This window comes from Tinamus guttatus, unplaced genomic scaffold, assembly GCF_059628265.1.
Source record: "Tinamus guttatus ecotype Peru unplaced genomic scaffold, ASM5962826v1 Tinamus_guttatus_pri_ptg000086l, whole genome shotgun sequence".
In the NCBI taxonomy this organism is placed as follows: Eukaryota; Metazoa; Chordata; class Aves; order Tinamiformes; family Tinamidae; genus Tinamus; species Tinamus guttatus.
The window spans coordinates 1188650-1200684 of NW_028288620.1; the positions used below are offsets into that span (position 1 = coordinate 1188650).

At 34.6% G+C, this 12035-nt stretch overlaps 1 protein-coding gene across 1 annotated transcript in view; it reads right to left on the reverse strand.

Annotated features, from left to right (window-relative positions):
- HNF4G (hepatocyte nuclear factor 4 gamma) overlaps window positions 1–12035 on the reverse strand; it is a 54858-nt gene that overhangs the window by 8893 nt on the left and 33930 nt on the right. The window contains exons 2-4 of the mRNA XM_088520337.1: window positions 4848–5016; window positions 2810–2904; window positions 257–363 (exon numbers count right to left, since the gene is read on the reverse strand). Coding sequence (XP_088376463.1) covers window positions 257–363; window positions 2810–2904; window positions 4848–4993 — 348 coding nt within the window. The 5' untranslated portion in view covers window positions 4994–5016. The remainder of the gene's footprint in view (window positions 1–256; window positions 364–2809; window positions 2905–4847; window positions 5017–12035) is intronic.

Consider the following 12035-nt stretch of genomic DNA (forward strand, 5'->3'; position numbering starts at 1 on the left):
TAAGGTTATAAAGCTTTATTAAGGAAGGCGCCTAGGACATATTGTCCCAGACAAAAGTAGAATTTTCTTTATTGACTTTGTTTTAGAAATGTATTCTATTCCTCATTCTTTCACTGTGTAGAAGACGTTGGGTGCACTTTGAAAGAAAAATGCACAAGTAATTTCAGTACTTAATATAGGGAAAAAGGAAAAGTATTTAACTTTTTTTTTAAATAAAAATAAAAATAAAAAGATCTTTTGTGGTAGATCTCAGTACCTGGCGGGACAGTGTCTCAGCTTGCGACAGCGTGCTAATAGAGGGGATGTTGCAGCCATCAAAAGTGTTTCTTCTTGTACTAATCCTGTCCCGTTCATTTTGTACAGCTGAAAAAGAAAAAAATTCTGATTTATCGACTTGAAGACAGTGCCATACTATATCATTTCAGATGCTTACTATGCAACTATAGAAGTCTAAAAGTATAACATTCCAGAAAGATCTCCTATTTCTACCAGAGTAATGAGAAGGAGTAACAATGCATATTTATGGTCTTTATCCATATGGCAAAGTTTACCTGTAAACTATGTATAACTAATTATAGATGGACACTAATTTATCAACACTTTCGTGGAATGGCTTTAACACAGCAAAAACCCATCTTTCCTCCTTTGAAATTGACCAAAATCTGATGTTTTGCCATTCTAGCCACTTTAAGTATTAAGGTTTAATGGTAGAAATAGGCATCTCTAGACTTTTGAATAGGTCAAGAGCGACAGCACCACCACTGACAAAATGCCTGAACTGGCTAAATTCTGAAAGCCCTGGGGTTTTTTTTTGTTTGTTTGTTTGTGATAAACACGGAAACAGGAATGAATAGCTAGCTTAATCCACCTTAAAACAACTTTAAGGCTGTAATTATATACAATCCTCAGGGACACTCCATTACAAGCCTGTTTACAGAGTACTAAGCAAGTCAAAAAAAAAAAAAAAAGAAAGAAAAAAGAAATCAAAAAAGACTCAGGCAGGTAATTTTTTCCTTTCTAGGTCCTTTCTGGTTATATTTCAGAATATAGGAGTAGTACCAAAGCCTTCAAAAAAAAAAAAAAAAAACCCAGACAAACAAAAAAATAACAAATAAACTGTATAGAATGAACAGTTCTCAGAGTTTATCAGAACAATGCACTTAGCGTATTCCAGAGAGCCTCAGAGCTTTTGCCAAAGGTGTTCACTGATGGCCCATTTATTTAGGTGACAATAAGAAAAGTTGTGCAGTGAAAATACAAAGTGAAACTATTCATGTAGATATTAAGCCAAAAACTTTTTTAGAAGAACAGAGAAACAGAACCCATTCGCTTCCAATCTTACTAATACTAAGCAGATAATCAAAATAAGGTCAGCACCGATTAGCATTAGGAAAATAGCAAATTATTTTGGCAGTCAGTAGTGAAAATCTGTAGTGGAAGCACTTTCAGAGTAATATAATTCAATATAGAAATGTTGAAATTTCTCTTGTGTTTGTAGACTGCATTATCCATCTTGCTATAGTCTTTTTGGCTATACAGGTTAACAGGTTAAAACTACCTTAAAGACAGTCTTTATAAGGAAAAGGGAATATTTGCTGAAAAAAAGGTGTTGAATAGCCTCTACCAGCTTTTCACCTTTGCCACTGGAAACAAGCTCAGAACACATCATTTATACTATTCTATCCTTACGTTGTGATCGTGTAGAAAGACATACATGCTTCTCAACATGCAACCAAAACATGCGAGCAATGAAATTCACAGGTGAGTTGTTTTAAGTCTAGGAAGCCTTGAATAAGCTAGAACACGATGGAAGAGTGGTAGTGGGATTGGATTGGAGGAAGCAGATTCGTGCAAAATTAGGTAAAGTTTTAGATGGAAAAGGATGCATCTTTCACTTCAAAACCATGCGTCAGTACTACGTCCTTGTGACAGTGCTAACCACAGAGTGCTAACCACAAACTGGACTGCATTAATGGTTATTTCTTTGTGGCCCTGAGGAGACCACATCTGGAGTACTGGGTACAGTTTGGGGTTCCTAAGGACCTTAAAGACACTCAAAAACAGGGCAGTCAAGTGGAGGGCTAAGAGATGATGGTGGACTGTATCCCAGGATGGTGAGGTGGAGAGAGCAATGTGTCAGGAAAGAACGGACCAATGGGATGGAGCACCTCCCTGCTGTGGTTTACAGAAAATGGAACCACACTCTTCTTGGGTGTACAGTAGAAGGACAAGAGGCAATGGACACTATTTTGCAATAAGAGGAATTCCAAGTAACTTAAAAATGTTTATTGTGACAGTGTTCAAACACTGGAAAAGGTGGCTGAGAGGCTGTGAGATTTTCTCTCTTAGAGGCAGGCTGAAGTGGACAGGACGGCGTCATGAGCAACCTGATCAGATTAAGAAATTTGCCAGGCTTTGAACAGGGTCCTAGACTAGATGACTTCCAGGTGTTCCTTCTGAGCTCAGTTTTTCTGTGATCTAATTTTTTTAAAGTCTATGAAGCTCTGCTTTTTGCAGAAGTTTGAGGGCTGCTGTGGATGACAAGTGTCCCCCCTTAATGGATTAAACAGTTGCAAATTCACTTTGAAACTCTCAGGTTTCCAATGTCCAAATTTTAAGACAGCTTACTCACTTGAAAACTGAAAGAAGTGTATTTTATATCAGTAAAACAGTTTCTTCATGAAGGCACTAAAATAGACTTTTTCATTGAATTATTTTACTTTTTTTTTTTTTTAGATTTTTTGTTAAATTTTAAGACTCATTAAGATTATTTATCTTTTTTATATCAAATAATGAATGACTCCATTACCTTCTTTTTTCATTCCCGCTCGAAAACACTTTTTTAAACGACAGTATCTGCATTGATTCCTTTTGTCCTTATCAACAACACATTGCCGATTGAATCTATTAGAGACAAGAAAGGGTAAATGAATAAAGCGTTTGTATAACAGTACTCTGATTATGAAGAGTAAACCAAGTAATATGCCCTGTCAGAATAATTTCATTCTTTTTTGTTTTATTCTCATTATTTGTTCTTGAGAGGTGTTTCATATCTCCTAATTTCAGGAATATATGTGAAAACATCTGGAGTTGCATGTATCATTTATGCCTCAGTTTACTTGTGAGATATGTCAGTATCCAGTTGCACAGAGGAATATTTAATAGGAAAAAAAAAAGGAAAACCTACAGAAAGCAAAATTAGGACAGTAAATGAAAATGATGTGTCACTGATTAAACAGCACTGAGAAGGCTTTAGCTAGGAAACTGGTAACTTTGGAAATGTTTACTCGCTGTAGGAGGAGCCAATGAATATCATCATTACCATCATTAAGATGATAACCTAAACAGGAAATGAGAAGAAGATTAGCTAACAACACGTAGAGCATGACACTGCAAGAAAACTTGTTTCTTCCAGTTCAGAAAAAAAAATGGCTTCGAATCAAACTCACGTAAGCTCTCAGGCACACATACAGGTACGCTTCAGGGGAATATGTATAAAACGTCCCTCCCATCCTCTCCATTTGCTTTTGCCCTTTGCTTGTGCATGTTTTAGACCTTTAGATGAATAAATACATCCTTTCATCTTTTTCAAAGCTCCTCTGGATTCACTTATTAAGCGTCTGTCACGTGTGTTTAGAGGAATGTCATCTAAGGTATATTTGTAAGGGACATATTTACAAGCGTTTTTATTAAGTATATGAACCAAGCAACCAAGAAAGAGGGTAGCAAAGACTGTTTCTGGCAAAAAGGCATTCTCACAAGAGAATTTCTTCTACTGTATGTTCTGCATCTATTCTGTGTGTGTTCCATGCCTGGCTTACCACTAAAATCTTATGGACTCTGTGCATGCCCTGAACACTGCACACTGACCTGCACTGTGACAATTTGGACATCCAGGTATGATCGGATGGCCATTCAGACTGATGGGCTGGAAGAAGGAAATGTTCACTAAAAGGAGCGGTGTATCACTCAAAGGGGGAAGCTGTGTAGATTATGGTTTTTAAGTCTTTTTTCTTTCTTTTCTTTAAGTCTTTTTAAGTCTTTATTCTAAGACTGGGAGTCTTAGAATATCAGGTTTTCTTATCAGAAAGTGTCTTCATAAGGAAAAAAGGGCATAAAAATATTAGAAAATAGTTAGAAATCAAACTTTACACAAAACCATAAGTGTCAAAACTTTTTTTCTCCTTCTTCAGGAGATGCCCTCTGTAATCATAAGTAAAAGAATAAACAAGTCTTCAGTGATGTAATGACATCAACGTTATTACATCAACAAGCATCTGGAAAATGTAACGTTAGTGTATTTCCCCTGTAAAACATACCTGAGTCTTTGTATAACCATTCTGGTTCTATCAAAGATAAGCCAAATATAATTCATAGCAAAAATAATGGCAAAATAGAAAGCAAAAAATGCCTACCTTCTAGAATTAAGATCTAAAATTAACTTTCAAAAAGTACTAATTTGATTCTAATTTCCTTCTGAGAAGCTTTTTTTGGTATGTGTACATGTCGTATAGGTGAAAGTAAAAAAGATAGCAATTAATCTGATTCCTTTATGAGAATAAATATTCATTTAATATGTGATCTTTAGAAGCATGTATGATCTTATAGAGACTTCACTTCAGAGAATGCACTTAGATAATCTTATAGAATCCACTTCAGTAGTCTTGAATGGAAGTTTTTCCAAATTGTAAGAATAAATATATGCTTTTGCAAAAATGCTGAGTAGAACCCTTTAAGAAAAAGCTGTAAAGATCCCTATGTATTTATGAAAAAAAAATCCGTGTAAAGGTATGAAAATGATTTTTGCTTAAATTAGTTTAATGCCAATGGATGGACTTTATAAATACCTGCATGTATAAACATGACTTTTCCGTATACTGCGTCTAAAGAATCCCTTGCATCCATCACAACTGGAAGCACCGTAATGTTTGCCGGTCGCTCTGTCTCCACATATTGCACATAGACTACTGACCCCGTTGTCAGCAGCATTCATGTTGAGAGCTTCTCCCGAATTGTCTGAGGAGAGACAAGAAAAAAGTATGTAAAGGGGTAAGACTTTCAAAATCCCCACCATAATTAATCTCCCTTTTTTTTTTTTTTTTCAGTCTTTTCTCTTTCAAATGCATACTGGCTCATTAGTCCCATTTATGAAGCCCACAGCAAGAAAAGTCTGTCTAAACTCTTTCAGACTGAAAGGGGGTTAAAAAATAAAGTATAACTCTATATGTATAGTTAAGCATATATTGTTGCTAACATGAAGAGGAACTTTGTCAGAAAGCACTGTTGCCTGGTTAGCTGTCAAAGCCCATGTAAATCAAATCTCCCAAGAACTGGCAATATCTCGCAACTGTCATACAGTGATTCAAATGCCTGCTTCAACCAACTACTTTTTATTTCAAAATCAAAAATAAAAGAATGTTTCCATTGGTACAGCTTCTGAAAAAAAAATACATGGTAACAATACCATCTTGGTGTTACTTCCTTGAATAGGTTTTTCCAAAGGAACATTCATGTAGACTTTATATAACAGGCTGCAGTCTCTATGTGATTAATATTTAGTCATGAACATAGTGAATAGAACAGAAGACATTCACATGAAATCAAAATGGATACATTATTTTGCCTCACTTGTTCTTCTTTGAGTCACAATGTTTAGCAGATGTGTGTTCAAATAAATAAACATAAAAAAAAAATCTATGTATGCCCCCGTTTTTATGAAATGAAAGTTGTTACAGTATGTCTTAAACATTTATAGTTAAGCAGTCAAGAAAGGGAAGGAAAGAAGGCTATGATATTCATTCAAGCACGCAAAAAAGTTAAAGGCACAATGAGTTCATGAGTAATAGGTTAAAAAGTAAAATTGTATATAATAATATATATCTTTATTTATATTATATGAGATCCCTCTGAAATGTATCACGCAAACATATAATATTTGTGTCCAAAAGGGCTTATAATTCAAATGGAATTCTTCAGACAAAGAGATAGGAAGCAACATTTTTTCCTTTTTTACACAGTCACAGCTGCTAGCAATCAGATAATGAATTGATCAGATGAAAAAAAAGAAAAAAAAAAAGGAAAAATACTCAATCCTGTGAGGATTTTATTATTTTAAAATTGGGTTGCTATGACTGGGAAATGTTTACAAGAAAAAGGTTTTAGAGAAGTATTTTAGCTATGAAAGAAAGAGAAAAGAAATAGAATCTTTATTTTGGAGTTTTTTAAAGTTTATATTATAGTAAAAGATATTTAAAAGATATATAAAAAGATATATTTTTTTAATTGCTGTGTCTGGATTAAATGATGAAATGTTTCATAGTTATATGACTTGTAATAGAATATCAGGAAAATGATCATATTGATTTTATTCTGAAACAGAACACCAGGAAAATTGACATGATTTTGCAAAATTCTCTGATTTCAAAAGAACTGAATCATGTGCTGGAATGTGGTTTATTAAATATCTCTCAGTAGTTCTAATTAACTAAAAGGTTAGAAAAGCACATATAAAAGCTAGAAGATTTAGGTCTCAGTTCCAAACCAGCGCTGTAAAAAGACAACATTTCTATAAACTATCTGGGCAATATTTAACACTAGTAAACACCCAAAAACAAAAAGCCTGCATTTAATAATCAAGAATTGGCTAATTAATCATTTACAAAGAATAACTTAACTAGCCGTATCATCAACACTATTAACCTTCCTAATCTGTTTTCCCATTTCATGTAACATTAACAGGTCTGAAAAGGTTCTATTCAGCAAAAACAACACAAGCACAAAATGACCACAAACAGCAGAGAAATCATCTAAAAGTTATGTAATCTTTCTTGATAACTTCAAAATCACTTCGGATATGTAGGTGCATTTTTCTTTCTAAATCAATAATCCAGTCTACTTTTCTGTTTACTAAGTGTGCTGTAAAGTAATATCAACAGTTCAAATAAAAACTAAAGACCCAACAATAAAAAAATAACTAGAGTTCTACACAGCAGAGACTGCGAGCAATCACTATCCAGATCAAAGACAATACAGGGAAAGGTGGATACCAAGTATTTTTCCTGAAAATCACTAAGTATCCATTCTGCCTTTTAAAATAATCTGTGTACAATAATAATTTAAGGAATTTATTATACAGTAAAACATTTTTGAAGTAAAATAGATTATTAGTAAAGTAATTTTCAGTACTTTAATTCTCTAGCTAATTTCTTCTCTTTAATAGACTGGACTTTTTCTCAGTACTCAAAGGTCATAAAATGAAAAACTGTACTTCCTGTTTGAGACACCGCTTTGAAATACATTTTCTAAAAATTTATTGCATGAAAAGGTGCCCCCTTAAGTTAAAAGGCTACATTAGCCAAATACCAATAGCTTTCTCAGCTAAAAATCAGCATGAAGAAAGCCAATGTGTTAAAAAAATCACTCCAGTTTGTATATACATGTATCTAGAAAGGTTAGATTAACATTTAAATAAATAAAATACTAGTTTGATAATTACAAACTAGACATCAAGAAGCAAGACCTAATTTCCTCACAAGCCTCTGGATAATTTTGTCCTGTCCTTCTAAATGTTGCATATGAAATATACTTTCATATCCAAACTATCAATACTAGTTATTCATTTGTCTTACAGTAAAGAAAACAACCGCTGAATGCACCATTTTCTTCCTTTGATTAACTGATTGATGACAGTACAGTTCAGGGACTTTATTACATATAACCTTCTTTTATTTTTCCTTAATGTAAAAGAACTATAATGTCATTAGCTTAGAGTTAGCAATGAAGTGTAAAAGAACAGATTTGTAGTTTGAAAATAACCCCCAAATGCTCCATTAATAAAACCTTTAACTAACACCTTATAACTTCCCTTTTTCTGTTAACTGGCTTGCTTTTGCATCATGGAGCAGAACTCACCATTGCCGTTATATAGGATCTGCATAGTTTCGAACTCCAGGGCAGTATATGTTGGGTCTAAAACTTCGCTGTAGTTTGCCATTTCCATATCTAACATAGGTTCCGAGAGTCTCATCATTGAATGCAAAAACAGTAAAAAAAGCTTCTCAAATGTCCAAGCGTTCCATTCTGCTTCACAGTGATTGATAATCCCAAGTTAACTATAACTCTGTCACTTACGTGCTGCAATGGGAGGAGCTGTAAAACTGCTTCTGTATGCTATATTCTGCCTGTGTGTGTGTGTTTTTTTTTTTTTTTATGAGACAGCGCAAAACTTCTGGAATGTTTTCTGGAATAACCTTATCAAGATCTGTGCTGCCTCTAGTTCTTGAGTGAACTCAAGTTATGTCAGGAAGTTTCCTGTCTCTCATCCCCTTCTACATGATTTGTGTGGATACATGGTGTAAAAGGTCCTAAACTCACCACTTTCGTGATTTCCTAAAGATAACTGTGCCATTTTACCCTTTCTCATCAGAGTTGTAAGAAAATATGATACAAGTACGGACTGTCTTAGTGGACAGTGCATTCATCGTCATGTTTTAAAAGATAACTCCAAAAGAGCCTGTTTCTATAGCCATGGCTGTTCAGACACTGTACATAAGGCAAACTCTGCAGTAAGAAATGACATTTTAAAGACCTTCTCCACCTCACACTGTGTTGTTGTGATGGCTTTGGGCACTGGACCTCACGTACTCTCAAAGGGTGGGCTTCCTCTCTTATTCTTCTTCATATAAGGATATCATGGCAGCCCCCTTTCACGCAACCTTTTCAAGCATCATGGAGAGACACAGGAGAACAAAATATTCACCTCCTCTGAGAAGAAGGCAGAAAGTGTGGGAGAGTCCAATACTCATTAGTTTGCACACATGGCATGTGCAAACCCCAGTAAAACCCCTTCTGTAAAGCCATTTCAGATCTTGCACAGGAGGGAAGGAGATAGCTGAATCTGACTTGATCATCAGCTTTAAAATGCTGCAAGAGGAGTATTTCAAACAATATGATATCTTGACTAATTTATTACAGAAAGCTACTCTTTATGCAACTGAACAACACTGCATTAGTGATTACATATGTGAGAGAACTATCCAGTTTAATTAATACTGTTTCATGTCTAGAAACATGGAAGAAACTATCTTCAGAAAACATAATTTCTCAGAACTGGAAGTGTATGATTGATGCTTTCCTGTCTTTAAATACAGCTACCATTTTTTTTTCCCTTAAAGATACAGGTTGTTTTTTGTTTTCTGTTTTTTTGTTTGTTTGTTTGTTTGTTTTTGTAAATTAAGATTGATGAAAAGCTATATTTTTTTACTGCAAGGCCATATTTGTATATGAAATCACAGCAGTTTCATCATGTAATGGAATAATTTTATACTATCTGAACAGTTTGAAAAGTTCCTTCAAAAATTGTTTTAACACTGTAGTTGCTACAAAATTAGTAACAGTCACTAAGGTGATCCATTGCAATAAATACACTACTTAGAATGATATACAAAGTTTTAGTTTTAATTAGAATTATTTTGCTCTTTAGGGCATATTTCTGATAGGATTTTCTATGGCTTTTTCATACTGAACAAGTGTGCAGCACAAATATGAAGATATCTAAGACTAGTTGAGTTATATTTCAGAATTACATCCCCCAAAGCACTTCAGTATGTGAATAACTTTAAAATAAAGGAATGAATACAACGTAGAAGTTATCATGTATGACACAATCGAATTCTACCATTCCCTCCACTGTTAATAGAACTTCTTCAGTGCTGCCATACCAGGCCCCTCAGTGACTACTAAAGAGAGGGAATGAATTGACCCTTTGTACTTCTGTCATATGAAAACTCATTTCAATTGATTTTTTAATATGGCAAAAATGTACAGTACAGGAAAGTTGTTCTTTATAGTATTCTTTTCATGTTTTCCTAAAAAATATTACAGTCAAAACTTTCATTTATAAAAATCTGCATTCTGGGAGGATTCTGGTATAAAGTAAATCATGAACAATTAATGTATGCTAAATGACTGCTGTAAAATATTAATATATTTTCTTCTGTCTTAGGTGTGCCACAATGCAATTCTGAAACCAGAGATGTTGAGAATAAATGTCAAGGCTGAACAGTAGTTTTTGGTCCTATGTCAGTCCAAGCTTTGCAACGTTCCCTAGCATTTAGGCCCACACTCTGAAGTATTCTTTTCTTGCTAGACACTTACAGTATTTTTCAACACTGTAAGACCTCACAGCTTGTAGTATGAGTTGTTCTTTTGAATTCTAAGTCAAATCATTTTCTGCTGACAGCCAAGAAATAGTAGCCTTAGATAAGCAGGAGTTTTAAAATTGAGTAACTAGTCAAACTTGTAGAATATTCCTTGCAGATAACGATTCTCTACACTTGAGTAAGAAATGATTTTTCAGAATTAATTTTGAAGAAATTCTAAAGAATGAGGAAGCTACACAATAATGGTTTTGTTCTTTTTTTTTCTTTAAAAGTGAACTCAATCACAGAGTAAGCATTCCTATCTTATCTTTAGGACCATTAAGCCTGTTAATTGTTCAGCTCTCCATATGAGATGCAATCATTCTTTCAGATTATGGTATAAAATAGAACACAAGCTAATAAAATCAAGGTTATTTTGATAAAAGTCTTCTTGAAAAGAAAAACAAATCTCGAGTTACTATCTATATTGAAGACATTTTTTTTTTCAATGCAGCAAAAGGTCCTTTTATTACTCCTGCTTAGTTGGAATATACTTCCCTATAAGAAAGCCTTTATCTGAAGGCAGATTTTGTTGGTTTTACCATTTTTCCCTGTTTACCGATGTGCTTTTGTAATATATTTTGAGAATATATTGTCTCAGTAGCTCTTTGTTTTATAAGAACAGTAAATTGTGTTTGCATCCTATTTTTGTCAGTAAGGTGGCATAGTCATCCAATGTATTGGTAAAGCAGGTGTTTCGTTATAGCTCTTCCCTCCCTCTGTAAGGAGGGAGCCTCTTCCCTGATTCTGCACTAACTGAGCCCAATGAAACCTCATGTGCTGGGCCAAAACGCCACCTTACTGAATGGGACAAAGATCTCCAAGTTAGAGTTCCCTTTTGTTTGCCAGACGGGAAGCTGGGTGCGCACTTCCTCCCTGCATCAGGGAATCTCACCCTTGGCTTAGAAAGGCACACCTCCTTATGGAATCGGAGATTGGACGTCCCTGTCCTGTTATGGAAGGCACTGCTAGTCACAGTCACCGAGTGGACGCCTCAGCCCTGCTGACACGCACCCGTAATCATTTCATAAATGACCGATGAGCAATAACTGGAAAATATTTGTTCATATTCTAATGATCATGATATTATGACATTGTTCAACATGTAAAGATGTGTAACACTGTAGTATATTTATCTGGCAGAGAACACAGGCTACTTTTAAAAGTAATAATAAAATGTCAGAATTTAATCAGAGTTAAAAATGAGTGTTAAATCTAAATGGGCATTTATGGACTTCTTAGATTTCTGGAAAATAAATAGGCTCTCATCCACCTAAATACCATGATAGAAATGTGACTGCTTCTATAATTCTAAACGAATGCAGCAAATATAAGACACTGACATTTAGCCTGCCACCCTCCACACCCCACTGCCTTTGCCCCCCTCCAAAAAAAAAAAAAAAATCAGAGACAACCAAGAACAAACTTTCTTTTAGAGCTGGTTAATGTTACAAGATTTTTCAGAACAATTTCTGAATCTAGTAAGCTGCTCAAAGGCACCATCCAATACACTTTTCTCAAACTCAGGGCCAGCTATCACCCTTACAGGATATGTTTATGGCATTTAAGTGCTGTTGTGTCTTTTTTTCTTGCTTCCTCTTTCTTTTGACTTTGTCCTGGAGGTACAGTGGTTAAATAAAACACTAGTAAAACAAAGCCAGTACCAGAATTGAATAACAAGTTTTCATGGCACACTTACTTGTCTATGCAGTAAGATTACCTGAAACAAATCATGCCAGATGAAACATAAGTATAAATCTTTCTGAGCAATCTTGGTTTAGCTTGTTTCTATTATACACATTTTTGGACACTTAGAACACCCTGAACATCCTGTAA